The 24,388-nt window shown below is 40.1% G+C and overlaps 1 protein-coding gene across 3 annotated transcripts in view; it reads left to right on the top strand.

Moving 5' to 3' along the window:
* The window catches only part of CTBP1 (C-terminal binding protein 1), a 182,988-nt gene that overhangs the window by 15,775 nt on the left and 142,825 nt on the right, over nucleotides 1-24,388 (top strand). The window contains exon 1 of one of the 3 annotated variants that reach the window (XM_054514567.1): nucleotides 16,381-16,465. The exons of the other annotated variants lie outside the window; for them this stretch is intronic. Within the exon in view, the coding sequence (XP_054370542.1) occupies nucleotides 16,459-16,465 (7 nt within the window). The 5' untranslated portion in view covers nucleotides 16,381-16,458. Of the gene's footprint in view, nucleotides 1-16,380; nucleotides 16,466-24,388 lie in introns of those variants that run through there. 3 annotated transcript variants of the gene reach the window in all.

The raw sequence follows: 24,388 nt of genomic DNA on the forward strand, positions 1-24,388 counted from the left end.
ACAGGAATGCAAAATGTTCTTAAAAACAAACTGGTTCTCTTAGTACAGGGCTTTTTTTTTTTAATTTAAATATTACCTCATGAAGTGTCTAACTTGTAGCAGCAGTTATATGAACTACATCCAAAAAATGAAAAAACTTATGTCTAATTACAAGAATTTTATGAGTGGTGTCTTTTTATTTCTTATTTTTGAAGCAGGAGCAATAAAAATATATGTGGATTTTAGTTTGCTGTTACAGTGCTCTATATTTGTCAAGTCCTGTTACTAAACAAATAGTAAAAATACTGTGTTGATTTTATTGCTTTAGTTACACAGTTACCAGAACCACTTTACTACACTTCTCCACGATTTCCAACATGTTTGAGAGTGAGTACATAGAAGTAATTTCTCAGGTTTGGACTGCATCCAGTAGATTATGGAAGTGATCTTTGTACACTGCTAGAGATTTGGGTACTGGATAAGGCAGGTATAGGTTCACTAGGATGAGATTAATCACCAGAAAAAAATAAAAAATTGAAAATGTAATTACCAGAAAATTGCATTGAACTGGGGATTTGCCCTAAAATAAGGGCGGTGATGCAAACATTAACTAGCAGATATTAACTAACAGGCATCTACAAATAAAAGGAGGTGATGTGTCATTTCTAGATCACTTTAATAGTCCTGGGGATGGTCTCAATTAGAACTCTGTGTCTGTGCCAAGCATTCTTTATACCTCTAAATGTGTAAATTCTACATGATGTGTCTGTAGGCTGTGCAAATACAGCATTGTGTTGAACTGTGGGTTTTTTTGAAGAACAACATCTTTCTAGTGCACTGATAAAGTTGAGGGAAGATGGGGAAATGTCTGGCAGACTTTGGCATTTCTGATGGAGCCTTTAATGTCAGTCCAAGAAGTAATAGAGCTACAGAGAGATGTGAAGATGCATAGAATGAAGCTGTTACAACTGTTTGCTTTGGCCTTCCCTCAAACATCTATGTGATAACAGGAAACTTTTTGTTGAACTTGAGAGTCAAATAAATTAGAACAAACATTCCTACTTAAAGGAACCTCCTCCCCAGCCAGTGAGTAACTTTCTGGTTTATTGAAATGTAATCTCTGATTGAGAGATGGCCTATCTCTCAATGAGAAAATAATTGTTGAAAAATTACACCAATACAAAATTTGTTGAAATATTGTTGTTGATAATATTACACTAATACACATTGAAATAGTACACTAATACAAGATTTTGTAATATTGAGATATTACACTAAGACAAAAATTTAAAATATTGAAATATTACACTAATACAAAATGTTGGGGTTTTCCAAGGTGCTGTTTGATGTCTGTATTGCCAGAACCATGCTACTGTTTGCACTACCCTTGGCAGAGGCTGTTTCAGTGAGGTGGCACAAGCTGAGCACCCTTGGGCACAGAACCTTTTAACTCCCATCCACAGAAGAAGGTTTAACAAATTCTGTGGAGATTTGCTGTATAAACTTTTTATTTCTGGCCTGAATTCAGAGTTCTGTGCCTGAGTTTTGCAGTTAAGCCAGCGAGATCATGAGTGGAAGAAGAAAGGTCATTTATAAATTGTCTAAGGTTTTTCTTGAGATGACATGATCTGGAAGTTTCTATCATTTCTAGTCCATTGTAAAGGAACTTGTACTTTGGATAACACACCTCCTTTAGCTTCTTTGGGTGATAGGAAGGATCTGAGCCTGAAAAGGACCCAGATCAACTTCCCTGGATCTGAGGTTTAGATGGGAGAGCTGTTATTCTTGAAAGTTACCCTGTTGGCTGTGTTTCTGTATCTGTACAATAAAAGTCACTCATTCCTGATGAGAGGGCATTTAGAAGCTGAAATGTATCTTAGGCTGTCCACTGTGCAGTATTTTTAATATTGAGGACATTGGTTTTTGGAGCTCTGAATGCAACACTCCTTAAAAGCCATGTGGGTGTTTACTTTTCAGAGGGGGGCAAAAAAAATATGTTGTGTTTTTCTGTTTGTACTGAAGTTGTACAGTCCTGTTGATCTCTCTGTCCACACTGCAAACAACTTTTCAAAATTTGGTGTTGAAGCTGAATTGCTTTGTATTTTAATTTATATCCTTGTATGTTACACATTAACTTTCTCTTGGAGCTCAGTCTCTTGTTTGGGGGTACAATTGCATGTTTCAGTTATGGTTTGTATGCCCATACATTCCTAAATACAAGAATGTCTCCAATTCTGAAATACTTTCCCTGTGTAGTCAACATAAAGCCATTCTTGTGTGTCTGCCTGCCCCTGTTCCCTTTAAATTGTGTGTCAGAAATTTTTGTTCCCATTTATGTCTGATATTTTGGTGCCCTTTCTTCCTCTGTGTATCACAATCCACTTGCATCCTCTCAGCTGATTTTACCAACATCCTCATTACTTATTCTCCTTCACACACTAAATTAGCATTGAATTATGTGTTGCATGAATTTACTTGACAGATAAAAGGAAGAACATTTCTTGTGTCTTGAATGAGGAAATGAGTACAGTTAAAACATTGTGAAGGCTGGCCATCTGCAAGGAGGGACAGTGTCTGTTTTCTGTGAAAAAGTGAAAAACAATGCAGTGTGCATTGCCCTATCAGAGCCCTGGCATCCTTTACTCAAGGCACAAAAGAAGGGCTCCCAAGTATTCCTCAGTTTTTCTGATAGAGACATTTATTAAATTGGCACAAATGAAAAAAACAGTGGTACAAAAAAAATTGCATGTTTGAAGGTACATGTGAGCAAATGTACAGAAACAATTCTCTGATGATTCAGCTTCTATTTTGGTTCTTATCTCAGACTCCAGAGCTGTGTTCCCCTGGTCATTAATTCTTCAATTATGTCATATTTTATATACATTTTTATCTGTGTGCATCAATGAGGCAGAATGCCTGCTCTGAGTAAGCACTTTGGATTCCATCTCCAAACTCTGCTTTAATCAATATTGTTTGCAGTGACACAGTGCTGTGTAAGTCTCCTTTTCTTGTCTAACCTCAGAAGGGAAATACAACAGATGGGTTTCACCGTGTGCTTTTGGCAAGGAATAGCATGAAAATAGAAATAAACCTTATTGCATATGTGCTTCTCAGCATGATGCTTGTAATCTGCAATAAATATCACTAAAAAACTGCAAACTTATTGCCAGTTAACCATTAATCAGGGGAAAAAAGTTTAATAGAATGAGCTTGAGAGCAAATGTATCTTAACCTTTACATTAAAAACTGGTGGTAGGGTGTTTTTTCTTGTGGTCTCAGGTGAGATCACAATGTAACTCAGTGTGCTGTCATGAGCTGAGAGAAGATGCAGTTACATGTTTTTCCAGAAACAGCAAATGCATTGTTGTGTGAGCAATATAAAAAATATGTAGAATATAACAGACTCAAGGAAGGAATATAATTAGAAGACAAAATTGCATATCTTTATTGTGTTTTCAACAGTACATATTTCCACAAATTACCAATTAGCATTTTAAGTCACCTGAATTCTACCATTATGTGTAAATCACCTAAGTTTGGTAGATAGTCAATGTTTTCAAGAAAACTGTAGCATGTTTTCTGAGCTCTAGGTGATCCAACCATTGTCAGGACATTTGAGATGATAAAGTGGTTAAATCTGTAAAATACTTGGAGCTGGAATGGAGATGACAGAGGTTGTCTGTGGTTGCTGTTGTGGGGTGAGAGTCTGGGGTACCTCGGTGTCTGAGCTGTGCATCCTGTCCCAGTTCCAGCTGCCCTGGAGGCTTTTTGGAGCTCATAGATGAGGATGTGTGTTTATCCAGGACTATCAACAAGATTTAATTTTAATAATGATTCATCCAGCCTCTTGTGCAGCTCAGCTCCTAGACTAGTTTCTGTGTGTTAGTACACTAAGTTATTTATTTTTAAAAAATCCTATCAACCAGGATAAATAAAAACTTAAAAATGTTTTGAAATGTAGAGATTAATTGTTGATTGACTTCTTTGGATAAGGCTTGATCTCTGGACTCTCTGTGAGATGCACTCTGGTTCTTTCTACTGAGGATTGGACAGTATTTTCCTAACAGCAATTTCTTCTTCATGTTCTTCTTCAAATCTCTTCTTCAAGGAGATGTTAATCCCAGGGCCACCTATTAAATATCATGAAATTCTAAACCGTTCAGGTTTTTCCATTATATGTAGTAATTATTTCAGTATTTGGTGATGGTCCTGGTCATTCTGTATTCCCCAATGGCCAATGCAACCTTCTGTGACCCACCACAGACTCATCAGCCATGTCATCTGTTCCCTGAAAAAAACCATAAATGTTCTCTTTCACTGGAGACTCTGAAGGAAAAATGGATATCACCTGTTCATCCTTCCCAGTCAATGTTTCATTGTTTCACTGATGTCAGTTCTGTGCTTCTACTAAAAACAGTGAAGAAACAGTCAAGCTTCAACTGCAGCAATTCATGTAAGCCCAGAGCAAATGAACCTTTTACTTCTTTCTGTCAGTCTGCTCAAATGTGGATTTTATACACATATACAACACCTTCAATTACATATTTTGATACTGGTTGGTTGAGTAATATCAAAAGAAATGTATCTGTTCAAACCCACAGCAAATCAATAAAAGTGTAGCAGTGAAAATGAAATAAAAATGTTTTCTGCCCATGTGGGATTTCACAGCCCTCAGTAGCTCAGGCTTCTGGGTTTCCTGAGTGTCAGAAACCTTAAAGCATTTGGGACTGAGTTGGATTCCAGAGGACACCTTTCCTTTTCCCTCTCTCCCTCATCTCCCATTGTGCCTGAGGTGTGAGGTTCCTTACAGACACACCCTGCTGCTCTTGTACAGGATTCCAGGGCAGAGGGGAACTTAAAATAGCTTTAATTAATTTAATGCAATCTCTGTTTGCTTTGACTTTTTCCAATTCAGCAGTAGTGTTTTGTGTAAGTAATAGGTAATGTGAGGCAGTTTCTAATCTTCAGCTTCATTAAAACCAGAATCTTTTTTTTTTAATATTTTCTTTTTTTTAATCAATAAGTTTCTTTACATTACTCTGTTGACAGTCCCTTGAAGAAAAGTTTTGGCATGGCTAGATCACAATGAGCCATAGCAAGTTGGTTTACATATTTTATTGAGACCACAGATGTTATCTTAAATACAGGCTCTGAATTTTTATTCTCCTTCTCTGACATACAATTCTCTCCCCCCTCTTTCTTCTTTTTTAAGAGCTTCAGCTGCACTAAACAAAATTATAAGCAGATATTTCCATTGTAATAATATCTAGCTAATGAATAAAAAATTGCAAATCAGCATATTAAACCTCAGGTATTTTCATGTAACATTCCTATTGCCTCCTGCCATGACTATCTGCTCTTCTTCCCCCATCCCTTTTGGCTGAGTCTTGAAATATGGAAAATCTACTCCTCTGTATCATTGTAAAATCCCATTTCTCTGCAGCCTTATGTGCTCTAGTGAGCCATTTAATGTAGATTTCAGTTGTTTTTTGTTTACTGATGCTGTAAATTTTAGGTATTTCACTCTTCTTCACCCTAAAAGCCCAGTGGACCAAAAGGACAGTTCGATCTTTTCAGATGCAGTCACTTCTAGAGAATGAATTTACCCTTTTGGTGATGGGATTTCCTCTTGTGGGGGTTGGGGAAATGTCAGATTCAAAATATACTGCACTCAGCAAAGGGAATAACTGGACAATTTTAAAATGAGAACTTGACTAAAACTGGTTTGAGGAAATGAGGGGGATAGCTTAACTTCTGACATATGTAGTAGCTCTTGATTTATCTGTTGCTGTATAAGCAAATGGCAGGTCTTAAATATTGAGATACAGAATTTTTTTTCTTTTTTCATTGCACCCATTTTTTCCTTTTAAAAAAGGCTGAAGTCCAGTCTTTCTAGACACAAATATTTAGATACAATACTCAGAATATTTCATAATGGAAATATTTTTTTGTATATTAATGCTATCCTGTTATCATTGATAGCAACGCTGTTATTGTTTATGGATATCTGAAGGATATCCATGGATATTTGATATTTATAGTAGGAAGAGTTAGTGCTGGAATTAAGAGAATGGAAAAGGTACTTAGCAAGGCACTGTGGATGTCACTTTGGGAAGACTTTGGTACTCTGTGGTGCTCTTCAAAGATTTTTTTCCCAAAAAATTGTTTTCTTTTCAGTGATTAATTTTTATTCTCATATCATTATCCCTGTCATTAATAAATTCTTAACGTTTTTAATTTTGTGCATGTCTTAATGTTAAATCTGATTTTTATGACTTCTGCTTTCTTATTGTGACATATCCAACACTTTATATAATTAAATGTCTGTTTATATGGCTGTGTAGGGCAGGTAGTTCTGTATGCTTGGTCAAGTTTGTATGTTTGGAGACAAATTATGTGGACCTTCTCATGGGTCTAAAATTTTCTTCAGTGGTGCAAATTAGGAAATAATACCTCCTAGTGCTGCCCAGAACAGAAAATTCTGGGTGTCTCAGACATGCCAATGCTATGAAATGAAGAAATATTGTTGAAAATGTTTGTTTGCTTTGTTACTTTGGCTTCAAGTGTTTGGGTTATTAAAGGGATGAGGATGTTTGCTTAGTTGGTGTAGGGAATTTCTACTTCAAACAAAATGAAACTAGTTTCTCCTTGAATGGCTGTAGCTTTTCACCCATTTTTAAGGGCTGTCCATGCCAAGGACTGCTGCAGGGAACTTTGTTACCTTCTTAAATTACTCCCAGTTTTTCCTTTTCTAAACTCTATTGAATTTTCCTTCTGTGATTAACTAAAAACTAATTTTGTTCAAATAATCTAAGCACTGTAAGTGACAGAACAGTGTGACAAGTCTGCCATGGAAGCTGTTCTTCCTCATCTGTCACTTGTGTGTTCATTGGGGTGGTGGAGGAGAGATGCGTGTCTGGAGCAGGGATTTACAGCCCAGATTAAGTTACAACACTTGTATTTTTCCATTATGTATTATTCAATGCATTTTAGCAAAGAACTGAAATAGGATGTGCCAGGGTATCGTGGAGTTCAGCCTTCACTACAGGATCAGTTGCTGCTTTTTTTGAGAATTACAGAGCTTTTGTCTTCACAGAGAGAAGCCTCAAGTACAGGCAAATACTCTGGTTTGAAGCCTTAGTATATCCAGTACTTCTAAAAATGCTTAAGCCTTTTTTTTTTTGGCAGAAGAATTTTTTGAGCTTCTGAAGGGTATTAAACTGTTCAAAAAAGGCATATAGGATCAGACAAATATAAAAAGAAATGTAAAGCTGTTGTTTCTGATTTAACCCTCAAAACTGCTCTATTCTTACTCCTGTTGCAAGAAGGGCTGCAAGAAGTCTCACTCTAGCAAGAATGTGGGCACAAAATGCAATGAATGATGTTAGTGTGTATTTTACCTCGTTTATACCTTCAGCTGTTGTCTGTATTTCAGACAGTTTTGAAAACAAACATATTCCTTTCAGTGAAAAACAGTTTATATCATCCAAACTGAACAGTATTTTCATTCCAGGTAGGCTAAATATGTTCTGTTATCTGTGATCCAAAGAGTTTATGAAGGGACTGAGAAGTAGGAAAGAAGTCCATCTTCTTTTCTTAAAGAAGAGATCATTAATAAATATGTGTAAAACGTCCAAAAACCTTCCTCATGCACACAGAGCTGTGATGAGAAGGTGGGCAAGGGAACTGAGGTGTGTTGGCCTCCTTGTGAGCAGGGAGGGAAGCTCAGGAGCATTTTCAATTGTAGAGTTCATGCTTAAGATAATTTAGGTTTTTTAATCAACTGGTAGTTTCTTTCTGAGTCAAAACAAAAGCTGAAACCTAACCAATGTCAGCTCTGCAGTCAGTTTATTGTGGGATTAAACAGATCTGAACTGTTATCTTTAGACTATTATTAACTGTTAATTGGCATTTAATTCCATTTAGTTTTAATATAAACACTTTTCTGTTAGGAGTTTGTTTTGCAGGACAAAGGGAAAAGCATATTTGTGTACCCACAGAGAGAGGGGCAGGTTCAGTGATGTCTGATCTGACACAGCATCAAGGGGAAGCAGCTGTGATTTAATGAGCACAAAGCTGAATGAAGTTCATAACCAGGGCTGCTTTATTGATGTTCTTGGAAGGGTTTGAGAAAACTTCTCTCCCTGCACGTGGCTTCAGAGTTTAACCACGGAGGGAGGTGGTGCCAGGAGCAGGGTTTGTGTCTCTGTGTCTGCAAAACTCCAGAGCTGGGTCGTGCAGTTCTGTGTAATTGCATCATTAAAATGCAGCATTTTGTGGAACACACCTCAGTCAGCAGAGAGGAGAGAGAGGTCCTCCAGCTCCTGGCACCTCTGCAGAAATCCCAGCCTTTTGGCCAGGGGTCTGAATCCCTGCTGGCCTGCTCAAGCCAAGGAGGATCCTTTGGGAAGAGGGATTTGGGTTCTGTGCCTCCAGGGCAGTCCTGGCTGATCTAATATACCAAGGGATTTAACAATAGTGTTTGATTGTTCTGGGGATAGGGAGACAGGTACAGGCAAAGACTCTGGTTTGATGCCTTGGTATTGGCAGTGCTTCTAAAAATGCTTAAGCAGGAGCAGTTTTTGGCAGGACCATTTCTTTCAGAGGTTCTGAAGGCTCCAGTGTGCCAAAGGCACACATGTGGTGTGCAGGGCAGCTTCTTTCACCTCTCTGGAGGAGCCTTCAGCCTTCATTTCTAAACCACCACAGTGTTTTGAAATCCAGACATTATCTCTTGTTCAAAAAAAAAACCCCAAAAGCTTCAGCACAGCCCTCAGCACTTGTGTGTTTTATGGAATACTGTGGAGCTTATTGTGAATTAATTCAAGACTCTTAAAAATTAGTATTTACTGCTACTAAGAATTACAGGCTCGTACCTTATGAGCTACCAGGAGTGAAGAAACAAGCTGAGCTTTGGGTTTTGGAGGCCTCCTGAAGGTCAGTGAGACCTTGGTTGTTGGAGTGAAGCATCCACCAAGCCCGAGCGTGGCTCGGAGCAGCGCGGCCGATCCCTCAGAACGTGCCCAGCGCTGTCCAGGGCTGGACAGGACACGTCACCAGGACCATCTGCTGAATAATGATGGGCAGAGTCAGACACAGCCCTTGTGTGAGCAACTGGAGGCACAGCTTCCTTCTGTGTGTCCTAACTCTCAGCATAACCATGGATGGAATGGGAGCTCAGTGGTTGCTGCTGGAAAATTGGGCTAAAGAACCATTTGTTGCCACAGAAATTCATCACCAGGTGTTGTTCAAAAAGATTTTTTTTCTAAAAGGTGTGGTGTTGCAGGAGAGGTTACCAGGGGAGTGTTGAGCTTGGCTTGCCTCACATGATGGCCTGGCATGAGTAGAGAGGCTGTGCTAATGGCTAAACTGAAAGGCATCCTAAATATAACAAGGAATCAGGATAGATGTTGCTGTAGAGATTATTTAGTTTTAACACAAGCTCACTAAATTAGTATGGGTGCTGTACTTAAAACAATGGAAATAGCAGCTCTGAAACAGGAGATATTCTACTGTACAGCAAGGGGCTGGAGAGCCTTTCTTACAGTTTGTAGAAAAAATAGCTATTAAGCCCATCCACAGATATTATACAGAAATAACTGAGATTATGTTGAACACTGGGCTAATAGAAGTAGAATCAAATTCAAAACATAAAATCAGAGGTCATATCTTCTAAGTGAGTAATAGCAGAGTTTTGTAAAATAGAAACTTGCAACAAGATTCTCATTATAGATAAATAGTGCTTGGATGATCATGGGATGTGCTTTAGCAGCCCCTGTGATATGCATAAAAACAAGTGAACAGAATATTCTGCTCTATCAGTATGAGTTCATCATTTCTGAACAGTTTAATGAGTAAGGTGAAGAGGCTGTCATCTCAGAGGGAGACATGAGGAATATATTCATCTTTAGATACTGTGTGGAGCAAGAGGAAAAGAACTGAAAGTCAATGGCTGCAGATGAAAAAAATGGTGCAAACAACTGCTGAATGAACTGAGGCTGAATTCTGAAGAGGATTCCTGATGGGCAGAGCCCCCAGAGTCCACCACAGCTTTCCAAGGAGAGTGGTGGCAACAAAACAAAATAGGGATTTTCTTAATAAGGAAATTTAAGTTTATGAAATAAATTATTTTATGTCTCTCCTATAACATCCCAAGGGAAATCTTCTCAGCCCTGTGCTTCTAAGAAATGTGTTATGCCACTAGTGCTCATAATGCTTCATTCAAACTATTTTCTTTATCTGAGCAAAGTGTGGATGTTATCAACTATACTTGAGACAACACACTCTGGAAGTAAAATCCTGTTGGGATAAATGTTGTGATACAATTACCTTGATATGTAGGCTGAATGTGTAATAATAAGAGAAGAACATATTTAAGTAATGTATAAAATATGTCACCACAAAAGAATGTACAAATATCCTTCAAAAGGAGCTCAAAAGTTCCAAAACAACACTCCAGGGAAGAAAATTTAGGAGAAAGTAGATTAGTTACAGATACTCATTTCTGGATGTTTTTCTTAATAGTTGCTGATTTGAGAATGCTGATGGATTCTTAAAAGCCAATTTTAGATTTTAATGCAGTATCAACTGTTTTCTTAAATTCCTTATGGTCTCAAAATTGCGCCCATGAAACATCATCTATGTTTACCAAAATATTTTCAAATTTAGATGAGGGTTGCAACACAGGGAGATAGTTCAAAGAAAGAAGTGTGTATCTAGTGTTGACAGTTTTGCAAAATGATGTGAATATGCATTCAGAATTTTCACTGTAACTGAAAAAAATAGATTTTTACTCTTCCAAAAAAAAAACCCCAAAAAACTCATCCCACCCCAAACCCCAACCCTATCATTATAACACATTTTGACTTTAAAAATAGCATTTGTTCTTGTGCTTTAAAACAGAAAGTATCAAGGCTTTTTAGTGGAGCAATTTATTCTATTGCCATTGAAAACAAATGTGGAGGAAGAAAACTCTATTGGGTTCCTATCTTTTTGTTCAGTTTCACTGCAAAAATTAGATCCTATGAATCTGTGACTTTTAATGCCCTACAAGAGTGCAAAGAATAACAAGAAAAGCTTAATCAAAAACATAATAACCTGAGTTCATTGTTGTATCATGGTAACTGCATAATAAATGCTGTAGATGTGACAATTTAATAGGTGAGTAAAAGAAATGCTCAGATCACTGAGAACACAGAGATTGCCTGGCCCCCAGCCCAGACCTGTGTCACCTCCCTGCCCTCACCTGTGGGTTTCTCTGGGTCTGGATGTTAGGCACTTGAGACAGTAGTTCATGTTTGGACTCAAATGTTTATTATTTCTTATCAGTAAAACAGTCTCACTACTGTGAGTTCAGCAGCTTTTCAGTCAGAAGGCACAAAATGGCCAACAATCTCTTGTTACAAGGGCTTTTAAGACCTAAACTATCCAATTAAGAGCTGACACCTAGATTATTTTCCCTTTTAACCCAATAACTGATCTCACAGAGCCCACAGTGCAGACTCTTCTGCCCAATTACAGAATGCCACCCAAACCCATGAAGAAGAAAGAAGAAGAAGTGTGAAGAAGAAGCCCAGATGACACCCTGTGCCCTCCATCTTGCTTCCATCCACAACACACTAAAAATCCCAAAACCTAAATTTCCCACCTACACTACTCTCTATAATCTATTTCACACTTCTGTGGATTCCAGTCCATCTTGAAGTTTTTAAAACTTTCTCCATGAATGAGGGTCAGAGTCAGTGCTCCCCTGGGGGTCAGGGCACCCCAGAGCAGACAGAGAAATATTCCCTGTGCCCTGGGTTTCCACACTCACCCACCAGGAGCTGCTTGGGGAGAGGCTGAAGGTGAAGCCAGAGACCCCACAGAGCTGCAGTTACTGACTCCAGCTCTGGGGCCTCAGAATGAGAGATTTGTGGATCTGTTGGAGCAAGTCCAGAGGAGGCCATGAAGATGCTCAGAGGGCTGGAGCATCTCTGCTGTGGAGGCAGCTGAGAGGGCTCCTTCCAGAACCTAGAGGGAGTGACATGAGAGCTGCAGAGAGACAAGGGCAGGGAGAGACAGGACAAGGGGGAATGGCTTCAAACTGGCAGAGGGCAGGGTCAGATTGGATATAAGGAAAAAATTCTTCCTTGTGTGGGTGGTGAGGCCCTGGCACAGGTTTCCCATGTTTCCCATGCAAGCTCTGGCTGCCCCATCCCTGGAAATGTTCAAAGCCAGGTTTGATAGGGCTTGGAGCTGCCTGGTATAGTGGAAGGTGTCCCTGCCCATGGCAGAGGGTTGGAGCTGGATGCTCTTTAAGATCCCTCCCAACCCAAAGCACTCTGTGATTCTGGGATGTACAGACAGGATAAATGCAGCTGTCTGAGAGGCAGCACTTCACAGCATGATAGAGATTTAGCAGAAATGTTGGTACTTTTGGAGACACAATGGTCTGTCAAGACCTCTGACAACGTGGGAGGTGCTTGCTTTGAGTCAGACTAGTAGTGCAGGAGTAGACAAATTCTAATTTGCTTTTGAGTAACTTAAGATATTCAATAATTCCAGTTTCCAAGAAAAGAATGATGCAATTTAGTCTTGAAGTACTTAATGAAATGATTATTGAACTGGGTCAGACCATAAAGTGCCCTCTAGCCCAAGGTCCTGTATGAAACAGAAAGCAAAGCCAGGCCAACTCTGTATGGTATTTCTAATATTTCCAGCCTTTAGATAATTCCAGAGTATGGACTTGTGGCCTGACTTCTGTGTTGCCCTCAGTGATATATAGATAGGTACATATAGGTATATTTTTTTCCCCTGGAAGCTTGTGGTCCCTTTGACTCCTGTGGACTTAGGTCCCTGCACTCATCTGGGAAGGAGGAAGATGTGCTAGAAGAAAATATTCCAGGATTGAGTGACTGGCACCAGATAAAACAGTAATAATGGGCATTGCTGGCCACTAGAATGGCTCACAGATGTTTAGCATAGAAATGTCATCTGGGTCATCAGATAAAGATGCCCTGCTATATGTGATTATAATACTTAATATTACACATTTTAGAGCAGATTAGGTATACATATCTGCATGTGTGCACTCTTAATATCAGCGATAAATTTGGGTAATTATAGCTCATAATTTGTCTCGTTGCAGCTATTTTTGAAAGTTAAATAATTGCTGATAGAAGGGAATGGTAATTTATGGCAAGAGAAAATGCTCTCGCTTCATCTTATGTGGAGGGTGGTGGGTGTAATCCTGAAGCTGGTCCTGTTTGCTGCTTCTCTAAAATATGCACTGCTGCTATCTGTAGGCACGTTTTGGGGACTGAAAGGATTCACAGTAATGTGGGTATTTTCTTAGTAAATGAAATGATCACCATGCAGAACGCTTGTGAAATATTTATATAATGGCTGTCTGTAAGTGGGGATATGTAGGTATGTTTTCTAAATATACTTAATTTTGAAAGAAAATAACATAATAAATTTCTGGTTGCTAATAATATGCCAGAGAATAGATTTCTTTTTTTTTTAGCTGATCTAGATTGCCACAGCCAGGGAAGGCAGCAGCTTATTTAAGTAGTAAGCTGTTTTTAAGGAACCATGTCTGTTTATTAACTTAACAATGTTCAACAAATGATTAGATTGAAATGTGGATATTGCCTTTGAGAGGATGAATGTCATGAGAAGGAGCTGATGGGATTATAACTTCGAATATGTTCCTGTTTATGTGTTTAATGCATTATTAAATGCCATTTGTTTAAGAAAGAATTAAGTTAATAACGGATCCAGTATAAACAAATATTGTTTTTGTATCACTTAGGCTCTATTTGAGCTTTGTTTCATGACAGCAGTTCAGAATTAAGATTCCATTATTTATTAGCTAGAAAGAAGGATGGGAAACAGCACATCTCATGTGTTTAGCTTGGAAATCTGTGGGAGTTGAGGAAGTGGCTGAACATTATGGATGTAAAATACTCATGAAAGTCTGCTTCTAGGAAATGCTGGATATTTTGCTATAAAATAAATATTTGCAAGATCTGACAAGACATCAATCATGTGAAGACACTCTGAAAGCACCACTTTATCTGGCATTGTAGATTAAAACTAATTTAGGACAATCTTCTAATGCCGCTGGTATGGCACAGTTAGCCTGGAGAGACCAAGTACTAAGGAGTTTCAGGAAGTAATAATTGTAAACTTTAATGAACATGATCTCAGTATTTTAAATTCTTCATTTAGGACATGGTTCAGAGCTATGTAGGAATAACCCAACACAGTCAGTGGACACTGAGGATGTGCCTAAGATTGTTCTTCCCACTAGTGAAGCCTTTGCCATAAGAGATGCTCCATCTTCCTCCCTGAGAGAGGAAGAACTTCTCCAACAGAAGGCTGGGAAATCTCTGCTTACTGCATTCCTCAGTGGGGGAAAATATCCATGCAGGAAAACTTTATCATGTGTAAAACATAAGACCTTCAAATTCAGCAGGATTCATTGTGTTCCTATGTTCAAGCAAGTTCTTTAAACTTAAGAGTTATTCAGCAGGCATGAAATTATGACCAGCAGGGTCAGTCTATCAGGTCAGACAGTTGTTTTGTGTATTTAAGTATATTTGCTGTCATCCTAAATGTGCTAAAAAGCTTTGTATTCTCCAGTAGTGACTGCTGAAGTCTGGCTAGTTAAGGAACTAATTTGGTGTAAATACTATGTAGGTAATCTGGGATTATTACTTTTAACACCAAAATCAGCATTGTATTTGAAGGAATAAATTACAAAACAAGGAGAAGTCTAGAAAGTAATTACTGTGAATATGGTAGTGAATTCTTGAGCTGCCACTTCACTATGGGTTTTGGTTGGTTTTGTTTTGGTTTTTGGTTTTTTTTTTTTGGTTACTTTCGGTTGTGCTTTATAAAACATGTTTATAGACTATGTCAGCAATGTTCTTCCTCAGTTGCTGTTGCAAAGACTATTTTCCTAGTTTATCACAAAATGCCAGATTTGCTCAGCATGTAATTTAATCTTATGCTTGGAAGCATCCACATTACTTGGTTATCATGAAGTTATTCTTTAATAAAAATGTATGCTTTGTGATCTATATTTTATTAATTTGGTGAGTCAGTTTATCGATTGTTGCAGATGCCATGAATGTATAATTTGTCACAGTTATTGGTTGCCTGTCAGCAGTTCACAGCCACACAGTGTTCTTGGCTCTTGGGGCACCTTAGGAAAAAGCCTCTCTTGATCTGCAAAAGAAAAGCTTTCTCCTGTAAATTATTATCAAACTTGGGTTGGTATCGGGTTTATCACTTCCCAGCGTGTGTTATCCTGTATTAGCCAAACTCTGTGAATAAAATCACAACATGGCCTGCTCAGGCAAGGGCTTTGAGCAAATACAATTTAGTGATTTTAAATGCTGGGGGTGAGGAAGAAGGAGCATCAGAAATGGGAGGTGCAGGCTTTGTCACTGTTTTAGTTCGCTCTGAACTTAGAAATTATTGGGGTCACCAGACTGGAAAAACAGAAGAAAATTTGAGTCATTTTTATCCCCCTGTTCTACAGCAGATTGTTTTCTGCTGTAATATAAAGCAGTCATGAGTTTTGTTGATTGAAAAGTTTATTTTCAAGAACGAATGTTAATGGATTTGATTTTTTTTAAAAAGAGCTGTTTATTCCCTATATTTTAGCAAAGCAGGTATTTATACCCACAATTGTTTGACTTGAATAAGAAACTTTGCTAAGAATTTTACAGTGGTGATACAGATGAAACAGCTTTGCATGCTGGAGTGGAGCTGTGTGGTTGAAACATCTGCTGGTTTCATTTTGTTATTTTTAAAGGCTGGTTCTGCATCTTGAGAGCTTGCAGAAGGCGTGCACAGAGCTTGTGTGCCATGCCAAAACCAGCTCGGATTTTGGCTGGACTAGTTCTAGTGGCTTCTATCCCCTCCTCTTTTTGGGTTCCATGAAATATCACTCTCTGGTGCTTCCCAGCCATCGGTCGTGATTTAGGCAAGAGCATCCTTCCACACAGAGCAGAACAAGTTCCCTGGGGGCTCCCCAAGTTTTTTGGTGTCTATAATTAATGTACAGTGGGGGGAGTACATAAAAAAATCCGGGAAAAGGCCCTGCCTAAAATAAGAAGGGCAAAGGGAAGTTAAAAGAGGGGAGCGAGAGAGAGGAGAGAAATAAGAAAGAAAAACAAGGGAAAAAAAAGGGTGGGGAAAAACAAGGCGGGGTGGGGAGGGAAAAACCAGAGGAAAAAGGGAGGAAAAGAATTAATCGCGGGGGGCGGGCGAGGAGCGCCCAGAGCCGCTCCCCACCCCCGCCGCTCCCGGCCGCCGCCGCCTAATGAGCTGCGCTCTGATTGGCCGGGCGCCGGCGGCGGGCGGCCGCCATTGGCTGCGGGCGCGGCGCTCTCCGCCCCCATTGGTCCGCCCGCCTGCCCCGTATTTTCAGCAGCGGCGGCGGCGGCGGCGGTGGATTCCGGTGTGGAGCCGGCGGCGGGCGGGATGCAAGGTGGGCGTGAGGGCGATGCGCGGAGCGAGGGCGGCACGGGTGGGTGGATGCATGGATGGACGCTTGTTCGCTCGGTACCCGGCGCGCTGCCCTATCCCTGCGCACCGTCCTGAGCCACGATGGTTGATTCTTTCTTTCTTTCTTTCTTTTTTCTATTTTTTTTTTTCCAATAATTATTTTTGCACCGCACCCCCCGGCGGCCGCTGGGCGGGGGCTGCGCCAACGCAGCGCCGGGGGCAGTGCCGGCCGCATCCCGCCCGCTGCTCGGGGGATGCGGCTCTTTGTGCCTGCCGGGGGCAGCGGGAGAGTTTTCCCCGGAGGGGACGGGATGGATCCCGGCCCGGCTGCGTTCTCCCCGTTCTCTCCCGGGTGCCCCGGGTCCGGTGCGGGGGCCCCGCCGCCCGTCCCGGCGCTGCGCTGCCGCGAACTTGGCGAGCGCGGAGTTGGCGCTGCGGTGCCCCCGGTTGGGAAATCGAGGTTTGCGTGTGCGGAATTGCGGAAAGTAAATGGGAATCGGCTGGGGGGTGTTGCCACATCCCAGAGGAAAAGCCGGGATTCTTCCCATAAGTTATTTCTGCGGATTTGCCAAGTATTCAGTACCTCCCCTTCGGTTAATTGGAAATCGATGTGGTTAGGTGCGGTTATCTGAACATACTTTGGTTTGAGTTTAAAATAACAAATATGAACTTAAATTCCCCATTTTTATCTTGCCTTGTAAATCTCTTATACGTTTCACGGACGAATTTAGCTCTGTTATTTTGCAACATATCTCCTTTCTTTTTCGTGATCTGTTTTACAATCAGCTGTATTTATTATATTTCTTCTGTATATTTAACGTCTTATGAAAACCACATCCACGTTTTTAAGTTCTGAGTTTCCTGGTAGTTTTCGTGGCAAAAGTTATTTCTGACGGAGATATGTCTTCAAACAGAGAAATCTGCTGACAGATTTTGCAACTTTTTTTCTCTGTGGCATTTTTCTCTGCATAAGGCTGCAGTTAGGACTGGGTTCTGTGATTTTTGTGCCATCTAGTAGTTAGCTGGGAATTTAAATACTCTCTGAGCATCCCCAGCTGGAGATGGTACTGGAAGCTGTAGTATATTTGTACAACCATTTCTGTGATGTGTGAAAAGTGCAGATTTTGGATAGAAATAATTGATTATGGCCATTCAGCAATCAGTGCTTGAATGGTTCTTTCAAATAAAATTGCTACTGAACCTTTAAGGTGCCTTTTATAGAATTTGGGTTAAAATCAATGGTTTTGTCTGTGTAGTTAGTGTGATTTACACCTGCATGTGTGATTAACCCCTTGCTGTGCATTGCAGAGGCAGAAGGATGCTTGTGGGGCCAGCTCTGTTGCTAGGCCTAAAAACTTAATTTTTTATGTTGCTAGCCTGAAGCTGTGAGAATCAATACAGCTTTTTACATGGAGTGATGGAAGAATTTCAGCCTGGCCCTACCAAAGAGCAGCCCCAGCTCCTCTGAGGTGTGGGAAGTGGCCAGAGGAGCTGCACTGCCCCAGGCTTGTGCGTCCTCACCTCCTGCCTGAGCACCCATGGGTGCACAAACATCCTGACTGTGACAGGGGCATCCTTTTGGGGAAAATGATAATGAATGGGAATGGCACCTGTTGCACCTCTGGTGATTTGTCATCTCCCAGGGAAAATCTGTGCACCTGTAGTTCTTTGATCACCTACCCAAATCGTCTGAAATGAGCGACACCCAGGGAGTTTAACTTGAATTTATCAGTGTGTTATAATGAGGTGATTGTGATTACTTGAGTAGGTGACAAGGTCAGAGAGTTATATATAAATTGTACTTATTAGGATTAAATAAATGCTGTTTACAAGCAATCTGTACTTTTAAAATGAAGCCAGAAACAGTTCAGCTACTGCTGTTTGAAAGTAGAACTACTCATGTGTACATTTTATGGCACTTTGATTTTGTTACATAATGGCATGCATAATTTTCATGCATTATATAAACTTCTTTCAGAACATCCTGAGAAAACAGACAAAATAAGGTCTAGGTCTGTTTGATACCTAGTGAGGCTTTTTTAGCCTAAGTAGCAAATTCTGGTTTCTAATACTGTGTAAACAAACTGCAGCCAGGCTGGCAGGCGTTGCCTGCTTGTGGTGGTAACAGAAATGTGAAAGATGATGTGAGCACTGCAGAACTGAATTACCCTCCACGCCTCCTGCCTGTTTTCTCACCCAGGCAGGTGAGGGGGAGCAGATGAAGGCTTTCCTTTCCCTTTGGCACAGTACTGGGTTGCTTTTTTGGTACCAGGTAGAGATCTTGTGACCCCATGGAGCTGCAGAAAACCTTGTTGTTTCTTACTCTAGATGTTGCTAAGTGTAGACTTAATATCTAAAGGAGATACATGTTACTAAAAAATGTATTTTCCAAGGATGAATAGATAATAAACTCTTAATAAATTAATAAAAGGTCAGATTAGAGAAAGTGAAACCCTGTTAGTTGTTTCTTGGGGGTTATATTTTTTCCTAATTGTATGAATTTGCTAAACATAGATTCCTGGAGGTTTGGCACCAATAATATGGATAAACCATTCATTCATTACAAAGCAGTCTCTGAATTTCTTGTTTTACCTACTTGTGGGTCTGAAACAATCCAAGTTTTAGCAGGTGCTGCCTAGTTGTTTTGTAGCTGGTTTTTGTTTGCTTTTTTCCTTTTACTATGACCCTGATGGATGGAGAGAGAACTTTCCCTTGGTGAAATGTGAGGGATTATTGAGTCTTCATGGTGGCAGTTTCTGTCTTATAGCAATGTGACTTATGGTAGCACTTTTCCCTGATAGCAGCAATGTTTATTTCAGAAGTATAATTTTCATATTTAAACACATGCAGCGCTAGATTGGAAAACTTTTAATGACAATTGCATGGCATGTTTGTTTGTAAATGGTTATGTTGAATGACGGGAGAAAAATTAATTTGTACTTTTTAAAGATCTGTGATTTTTATATCTGTTATTTAACAGAGCTGTAATGTTATCACTGAGTGCTGCCAGTTGGGTATAAAGTGCAATGTGTAACATTTACTGGTAGTAGAGTTGCTCTAAGTGGAGAAATAATTTAGCAGTACAAGGAATTTTATAGCCCTCTTGTCACAATTAACTGTTTTGATGAAATATGAATTTACACAACATCTGCCTTCCGGGACCAGCGCTCCCATCGGAGCTCGCTCGCTTCCCACAGCAGCAGCAGCATCCTGTCTGGAGCCTGGTGGCAGGGCAGGATGGGCTGGAGCCTGCCTGCTGGGCAGGAAACCAGGGCAGTGTGGGGCTTCTTCACTGGCTGCATCTCCCTGGGAAGCTTGGGCAGGAAACGCTGCTGCTGGTGCCAGCGCAGCCTTTCGCTTTCGCTTCAGCGGGGGCCTGGCTTGGTAGGTCCCTGACCTGCCCTCCCTGTTCATCCTCCTGGTTCCTGGGCTTGTGTGCAGGCAAAAAACTCTGTGTGTGTGGGGCCTGTCAGTGGGGTGTGGTTTGGGGTCTGGCACACAGTATTGGAATTGATTTTGGAAGGAACAGCACTCTCTATCCTGAAACTGTAGATGAGGACTTGCAGTGAGATGGAGCATCCAGCTGACGAAGCAATGCGTTGTCTCCTCGAGAGCCTTCTGCTCTACATCCCTGTAGTGGTCACTCCCTTACCAGAAGGGAAGAGCTGGCATTTTATGTGGTCACTCCTATCAAATCTGTCTCTTCATAGACCACTGTGTCTTTTACTGTTTTATTTTCCTGCACCGTGGGATGGAGGGTGCATTTCGCCACTGCTGGCTAAGCTCAGAAATGGTCATTAATGCCTACGTGCTAAAATTTTTGTGTGCATCCTAGGAAAGGCAAGTTCACAGGAGGGTAGAGTAGCTTCAGGATCACTGATGCACCTGCTTGGTAAGGGCTGGCTTGGTAGGAGACATCAGGATGTGCTTTTGGAAAGATGCAGTTCCTGTCATGGACCAACTTAGGGCACAATGACGAGAAAAACAGCATTGGAAAAATAATTCTGTAGCACTTCTCCCACTTTTCATACATGGCCCATATTGACTAGAAACCATTCCAGGTTGCTGCTATCCCTCAGGAAAGAAAGTGTGCAAATGGAAGGTCTCAGCCTGGCACAGCAGGATGGGTAATATTCAGTACACAGAAATTGTTGTGAAACATTGACCCTAAGTGCTGTTGGCACAACATCCTGCAAATTTTGAGGCACCATATTAAGAACTGAGTACTCAAACTAGAGGTTGTACAACTTGAAAAGTCTGGTGTGTTCTCTTGGGCTGTGTAAGAGATCTCAGTGCTCAATGCTATTTTTGCTGTCATTCAGGGCAAAATAATTGAGGTCACTCATCAAGCAAGCTGTGGTGTTGTGAAGACAGCAGCAGAATGTGCCGTGTGCTACCTTTGCATCCACATTTTAGGAGATGAAGTAAAAATAGTTCCAAGTGTCATATCTTGGTGAAACCATCCAGCAAAACCTCCTTATTCTTGTACAGATATTTAGTTCAGCCTTCTGCTGCTGCTGCTACTGAGTATTTGCTTCTAATTGATCTCTTAATCAATAATTACAAATTATTACAATTGCTTGGTCAGAGTGAAAAATTATGTGTAACAGGTTGCTGTTATAGTGGAGATCAATCATGTTACCTTAGAGCTAGTTTAATGTGGTGAAGGAAAGAGCCCAGACTAGTTAATTATCTCTTCTTTGGGTTATCCTTCTATAAAATGGGGATAATCATCATTATAAGAGGTGCTTTAGGACTCACTAAATATTTTTGAAGCACTTAGGAATCATAGTTAAAAAATAATTGCCTAGTGAATTGTCTACTTAATAAAATGTAAAAATAAAAGATGTAGAATATATTAGGCTTCATAATAATTTAAATAGATACATGTAGTTTATTTACCTTCTCAATGAGAACTAACAACCATTGAAAGCAAATAGGTCTTTAGGAAAACTATAGTGGCAAAATGAGATTATTTAAATTAAGGTTTCCAGTTCACTAGCTTAAATTACTTTTACATTTATGATTTAGGCTCTGATTTAAATCATACTTTGTACTGTTAGTGTTTAAAATTTATCATCAACATTGAAGCTGTGAACACAAAAGACATTTTTGGCAAGATTTGCGGAATGCAATGTCAATATATTTCTCTGGAATACTAAAAATTTAGAAAACAAAAACTTTCCCTTGACACTTACGACTTTTGATATATGGAAGAAAAAAAAACCTTAAAAAGACAAGCTGCAAATGGTTGTTTTTAGTGAACACACCAATGGGTGGCTGTTCCAATGGCCTGTAAGGGGCCAAGGGCTGAGTGGAGGTACTGCAGGGACATGGCTCTGCGGTCACTGATCTTTTTAGAAGGGAAGGAATATTTATAAAGACTTTCTTGGATAAATAACATCAATCCCTTCATCAAATATGAAAGGACTGGTAACGTTGCCGTTGTTTTTGTTGATTAAGAGGAGTACCAAGAAAAATTGTTTTGCATTACCAGCAGAAATACTGCCGAGTGGAAAGGACTTCCTAGAGCTCTTTATTCATTTATTGTTCTGCTGAGCAATTAGAGGAACAAAATCTCTTTACATCTTTCTTACACTTGACAGATTGGCATTTGTTTTTCTCTCTGTTTAAAAAACCCCAACCAACCAACTAGCTGAGATTTTCTTCAGTAAGGAAGGAAGTTTAGACCAGAAGTTTCCAGAATTTGTGACTCTTATTCTTGTGTTAGCACAGCTGAGAATACAAAGGGGAAGGTGTGGGCTGCAGGTGAAAGTTGCAGGTAGCCTTGTAAGCTGTGCAAGGCTGTAAATCCTCAAAAACTGCCTCTGGCTCCCAGCACTTTTCCAGGGATCCTGGGGCAGCCAGGGTGAGTGTGGTCCCACGGGTGGGGGAGCCACAGGGGATGCTCAGGTGAGTGCACTGAGAACATGGTGCACCTGCCTCTCTGGCTTGATCTCTTTTGATGGTCAGAGGGGATGGACTGCTCACTCTTTTCACAGGATCCATGTATGCTGAAGGTTTTTTCAGAATTAAATGCCTGTGAAGTCAGGAGCAGAAATAAGTCCATGCTCTGGGCATGGACTCACTAGCCCTACACTTGCCTTTAGGAAATGTTGTAAGCAGGGATTGGATTTATATTTGTTATGAAATGGTAATTTCAGCTTTAAATAATGATGCTTTAAATTGTGATTTGCATTTGTATCTTTGAGTAGTAAATACCAGATTGCATATGTAGTTTCCTACCTTCCTTTATTTCATTCTTCCTTAGAATATCTTAGAATAGAACTACCTCTGAGTTGTTACTGTGGCTTACTGGCACCACAATAATTTTGAAATCCAAATTCAATAATCATATTTCCTACCCTCTCAAAAAAAAAAAAAGAGGAAAGAAATCCATTATTTGCTGATTTGTTCAAAAATGTTGTTTGGCTTGTTTTGTGTGTACCCACTTAAGTGACCAGAATGTCAATGGAGGCTTTGTTTAAATGTTTTTCTTTATTTTTTTTCCTTCCAATCCCACCCACACATACACCTGTTCATCTAAGTCTTTTGGGCCAGATATCAGTTTATTTGGTTGAGCTTTATGGATTTTTTTCCCCTCCTGCTTCATTCAGTTAACTGCTTGCTGTCAGTTCTGGCACATCCCCTTGTTTTCTGTAAGTTGCCCATGGAAAAAAGGCTGGTTTCCAAAGGCAAAGAGGTAATCTGGCTGGGAGTTGGATTAACTGTTGCAGTAGCTCATGATAAACATCTGCTGCAATACTCCCAGATGAGAACATCGCTTTCAAAACTATTTACTGCACATTTTGAACTGTTCACTTTACTTGGAGTTTTATTTTTTCCCCCTCCAATTACTAAATTCTTTTGAAAGGCCATAAATCCATAGAGTCCATCTCGGAGACTGTGTTTATTTTATGATACAGACAAGGAAATGGGGTTGTTGAGTTACTGTTCATGTGCTGGAGCCCCTGAATATTCCAGACTGGAGCACTGAAGTGTGTGCATTCCTTAATAAAATGCAACTGCAGAGCAGGCCCCTGGGAGTGCTGCTGTGTGTGTCCATGCTCTCCCTGTGCTGGAGTCCTCTGCATGTTTTCCTTCTGCTCTGAATTTGGCAAGATAAGGCTGGTGGGGAGTGGAGTTTAACTTGGATCTGAAACCCAAGGGTGGGTACGTGGTTGGAAGGGTTTGGCCAACTGGGCTTGAGACTTTGCCATTGAGGAAACCTTCTGCGGTTTGTTTGGAATATTTTTAAAGTTTGTTTCTTTGTTTGATACATTTTTTAAAAAAAGTTTTTAATTTTAGATTGAATGGTTGAAATCATGACAGTTTGTCCTGCAGCTGGTTTTTGAAGTTAGGGCTGCCAGCAGCCACTTACTGCTGTAGCTGAGGATCAGCAAGCAAACAAAGCAAGCTTTGGTAGGTTTTCTCAAAACATCAGCAACCTTCTCCCCCACCCCACCCAAACCACAAAACCAAACCATTCTTGGTGTCTCTGGGAAAATAACATTGGAAAACAGTATGGAGTACCTCAAACGGTGAGTGTTTTCCAACAAATCGTTTTTCTTTCTTATGTTAATAAGGATGATGCTCTTAACTTAATCATGTTCAAAGTAGTTTCACTCATATTTCTCAGAAGCTGGAAAGTATTTTGTGCTGAATTTCATATCTAAGTGTTTCCTATCACAATCAAAGAAATCATCTGGGTACTTTACATATGTGTTAATCTTTACCAGAATTAACTCTCTTTGCATAACAGTCTAACAAACAGGGACAAGGAAAGGGAATTTCCAATACCAAAGTTACTTGTGGCAAAATACAAGAGTCTGTAACTTTATTTCTTGCTGATTTTCTTAGGTCTGGCAGAACCCATGTTGTTTTAGCAATAAATCTGTAAGAACAG

Source organism: Molothrus ater, chromosome 4, assembly GCF_012460135.2.
Source record: "Molothrus ater isolate BHLD 08-10-18 breed brown headed cowbird chromosome 4, BPBGC_Mater_1.1, whole genome shotgun sequence".
NCBI classification, from domain to species: domain Eukaryota; kingdom Metazoa; phylum Chordata; class Aves; order Passeriformes; family Icteridae; genus Molothrus; species Molothrus ater.